This window comes from Merops nubicus, unplaced genomic scaffold (genome assembly GCF_000691845.1).
Source record: "Merops nubicus isolate BGI_N331 unplaced genomic scaffold, ASM69184v1 scaffold31546, whole genome shotgun sequence".
NCBI lineage: Eukaryota > Metazoa > Chordata > Aves > Coraciiformes > Meropidae > Merops > Merops nubicus.
Genome location: NW_008617457.1, coordinates 4,024 through 7,928, shown reverse-complemented (window position 1 = coordinate 7,928; position 3,905 = coordinate 4,024). Strand labels below are relative to the sequence as shown.

Sequence of the window (3,905 nt, the reverse complement as noted above, 5' to 3'; positions counted from 1 at the left end):
CAATCGGCTGTATTTACGTCTCCGGTTTCTCGACTTACTCTGCTTTCAGTTCCAAACCGAGGATCGTGTTTCGTGCTCCTCAGAAATGAGTTGGCCAATAGTGGTCTTTCGGCTCCCAGCCCACGTGTGCAAGCCACTTCATTGCCCCTTGAGCAGAGTAAAAATAGAACCTAAAAATGAATTTCCCAAATCTGACAATACTTGAAGTGACTTTTTTTCCCTGCTGGAGGCACTTTCGGTCCCTTTAGTGTCCATTGTTTAAGTTCTCCTTTTCTTTTGCAACTCATGAAATTTAGACCTGCTTAGTCCTACTGAGTCGGTTCCAGCAAGGTTTGTCAAGAATTCAGTGTTTGTGGTAGAGTTTGTGATAGAAGCAGAGGTCTCGGAGGTCTCATATTTTGCAGCTGAATGAGGTGGACGATGTCTTTAAAAGTAAATTTCTACTTCAGCAAAGTTCCTCTCGCCACAGAGGAATTACCAAAAGTTACTCTGCAACTGGGAAATGTTTTCTCTTCAGTTGCCATTTTTGGGTCAGTGCCGTTGGCAGCCATCTTGCTGAATTGAGCCTTAGCACAGTGAGGAGCATTGCAAGTGGTAAGAGAGTGTGGTTTCTGAAGAGATTCCTGTTTTCGTGTGCTCACCTGTCTGAAACAGTGTCTGGGAACTTGGCATCTCGAGCACGGGCATGAGCTCGCTGCTTGGTTGTCACGTGCTCTTCCAGTGAGTGGCTGCAGCCACCAGATGCCTCATTTGTTTCCTTCCGGGGATAAAATGTTTTTTGAATTGTGGTGATTTTTTTGATACCTACCTGGGGAAAGCACTTCAGTCTCCAACATGGATGCTCAGGGTGGTGAGAAACCACTGACAGGTCTTACCTGGGAAGCAAGTTCATGAAGCTATTAATAAAAAGGCACACCAGCATGCAGAAGGCATGGTTGTCTTCACTTTCGTTACTGCAGCTGGAGTCGTTTGGAGTCAGTGGCTTTGAGCTGTGTTTTTAGCACAAACTTGAAGGAACAACTCATTTCCTTAGTTCTGGTGGTGCCTTGGAGATTGGTAGTCGTTTCCAGAAGAATCACTGGTTGGTAGCTACTTCCTGCTCTTGCTCTTTGCCCACCATAATGCATAGCCTCTGGCCATTGTCACGTGCTGAACGAGGGGAGGTCCTGCACAGAGGAACGATGAAGTACATATTTGCTTCAATTTTATTGAAGCCTTGTGCTCTGTATGCAAGCTTGGCCGTTAGCTGTGCTGGGGATTATGTCCTCACTTCTGGCTTCTGTCTAGCAGCAAGCTGGATACAGACTTTGAGTTTCCTTTAAATTCCAAAAGGGCTCTAAAGCTACGTTTGGTGTTGAGTTTATCTATTTGTTGAGTCAGTGGAGGGAGGGAGTGCAAAGGAAAGTGTGTGAGGGAGCTGACAGAAGAGGTGAGCAGCAGGCACAATCTAGAGGATTTACACCAGGCTTTCTCTGATGGGAAGCTTATTGAGGAGCTTCAAAAATTGCCCGACTTCGCTGTTTGTCCTGCCCTTCGCTGGAGTTCACCAGCGTGAGTAGGAAAGTTGGCAGGCGAGGGCCCCGCCCCGTGCCTCAGGCTTTCCTGCGGGTGTTCTCAGATCAGGCTCTGCACAGCTGTCCGGGTTCGTCTGAGCGTGGCTGAGGTGCACAGATAGACACCGCCCCGTCGTTTCACTTGCAGCACGAGGAACCCCCCGGGAGAGATGCAGTGAGGGCAGATGGTGATAATGTTCTGAATTGCTGGTGGAAGACGGATACTGCTTGTCTCTAGAAATCCTTACCCTTGTCTGCAGGAGAAATAACCTCACTCTGCTGTGTAGCCGATGTGTAATTTCATTGCACTGTTGTCTCATTCTCTACAGAACTGCCAGGTCAGATAACTTAAGCTGACCCTCACACATTTAGATGCCCACATGCTGTTTCTTGGAGACTTTTATTCCATTTTTAATGCCTCCAAGCTTTTAGATTGCTTTAAGTGCAGTAGTGTACTGGCAGCATTGATTTGGCCATTGCTTCTTACATGGGGAAACTGTAGATTCAGTTCTTCAGTACTAAAACTTTTTTTCTCACATTCAGCAGGATGAAGCGGACCTCTTGCTGTGCTCTGCAGCCCTGCTGCACATCAGGAGGGATCTGACCTTTCTTGCCAGATTTATATGTCTTTGGCCTATGGAGAGTTTTGATATAAAAGCTTCCACTTGCTGCCCAGTTTGTTTTCCATTTATTTTATCTTGTGTCCCAGACTGTTTTGGACTGCAGGGCAGTCTGCATCCTGAGGGACAGCCATGCATTTTCAGTGACAGTCAGTTTATGTAACTGAAGCCTGGCAGAGATTGCTTAGCCAAAGGCGTTTGCATCCACGTCCATGTGCAGAGCATTGTGAGATAGGTTCACGCTTTGAACAGGCTAAGGAGGAGTATTGTTTCTTTCTGGTGTCCTTTAGCTCAAGTTTTAAAATCTACATGCTAAATTAATATCCAGTGACCAGGAGATAGTAATGAAGCAAGGTGCTTAGAGTTAGGTTGTCAGTGTTGCTCACTGTTTTAACCACAAGTTTCTGTCTGGCCTGATGATGTATTGGCTCAGTTTCCTAGTCAAGGTTGGTTTCTTCTGGTGGTTCTCTAGAAGAGCAAAATGGAGCCAAAGTGTACAGCCAGCATTGTTGTCCACAAAGCTTTCTGCTCTGCTATTGCTCGCCGCTTGTTGGGGGCAGAGGAAGACTTCTTCTCTTATCAGAATCAAAACAAACTGCAGCACTTTCTGTTCCACCCTTTGACACTGGTGTATCTGGCATACTTGGAGAATGTCAAGGACCCTCCAAGGGTAGTTAAACAGCTAATTACAACTTCTCAGGGGTCCTTGGGAATCAATTGGCTCAAATTCATATTTCTTTCATAGAGTGAATTACTTGCTGTATTAGATTTTAAGCAAAGCACTTAATCTGCTTTTCTTCCATTTCCTTGCTGTTTGATTTGCTCCATTTTGTCAAGGCAAATGAAGTATTTGCTGTGTTTCTTGTGGCATAGTGGGCTAGAGCTGCAGTGACTCCTGTGGAAGTGTTATGGAATAGTGCTTATATCTGGGGGAAAAAACCAAAACAAACCACCCCTTTTTTCATGAGGACTTGAATATTTCTACTGGCTTGCTAGGTTTAACTAATAGGCCTCGTCAGGCTAAACTCTTACAACTCTTCCTGTCAGGGGGGCTGCAGCATTGTCCTTTAATTCCCCTATTTATCTGGGATTTCACACCAAATAGACTTGAACTTTTGTGTCAGTGGCAGTGGTTACATGCAATTTCAGATGAGTCTGACTAATTCTTTTAGGAAAAACATCTTGCAGTCAGCAACATCTCACTGACCACTTCTTTTCATAGACGGCTTCATAGCTATTTCCATTTGAGCCTAGTAAAATAGTTATAGTTAGTGACAGAAAGCATGATGCTTTGAGCTCCTCCAGCTGGTGCCTGGGAGGAATTTTCTCCTTTGTCTTACAAAAAAGTGCTGTTTCTGAAAGACAAGACAACAAATAAACCTGTATAAAGCAGAGATGAAAAGAGGGGAGTGGCTAGAAAGGGGGAAGAGGTGTCGCTTAGACTCATATGTTGTGTTTTCTTCACCAGTTCTAAGGCTGATGACTTATCGACTGCTATTCTGAAGCAGAAGAACAGGCCCAATCGGTTAATTGTGGATGAAGCCATCAATGAAGACAACAGTGTTGTGACACTGTCCCAGGTGTGTCATCTATAAAACCAAAACATTTAACCTGGTAGTTTGGAAGCTGTTGCTGTGTATTAGCTTGACGTGTAACTTTGCAGCGCAAGTCAAGGACTTGTGTCAGAAGCTGCAGCTGTTAGGAGGGAGGGTCCTCTTGTTTCCTGACGCTC

At 45.1% G+C, this 3,905-nt stretch overlaps 1 protein-coding gene across 1 annotated transcript in view; it reads left to right on the top strand.

Moving 5' to 3' along the window:
• Positions 1-3,641: 3,641 nt before the first annotated feature.
• The window catches only part of LOC103775690 (transitional endoplasmic reticulum ATPase-like), a gene marked incomplete at both ends in the record, with an annotated part of 3,645 nt that continues 3,381 nt past the window's right edge, over positions 3,642-3,905 (top strand). The window contains one exon of the mRNA XM_008943160.1: positions 3,642-3,753. Coding sequence (XP_008941408.1) covers positions 3,642-3,753 — 112 coding nt within the window. The remainder of the gene's footprint in view (positions 3,754-3,905) is intronic.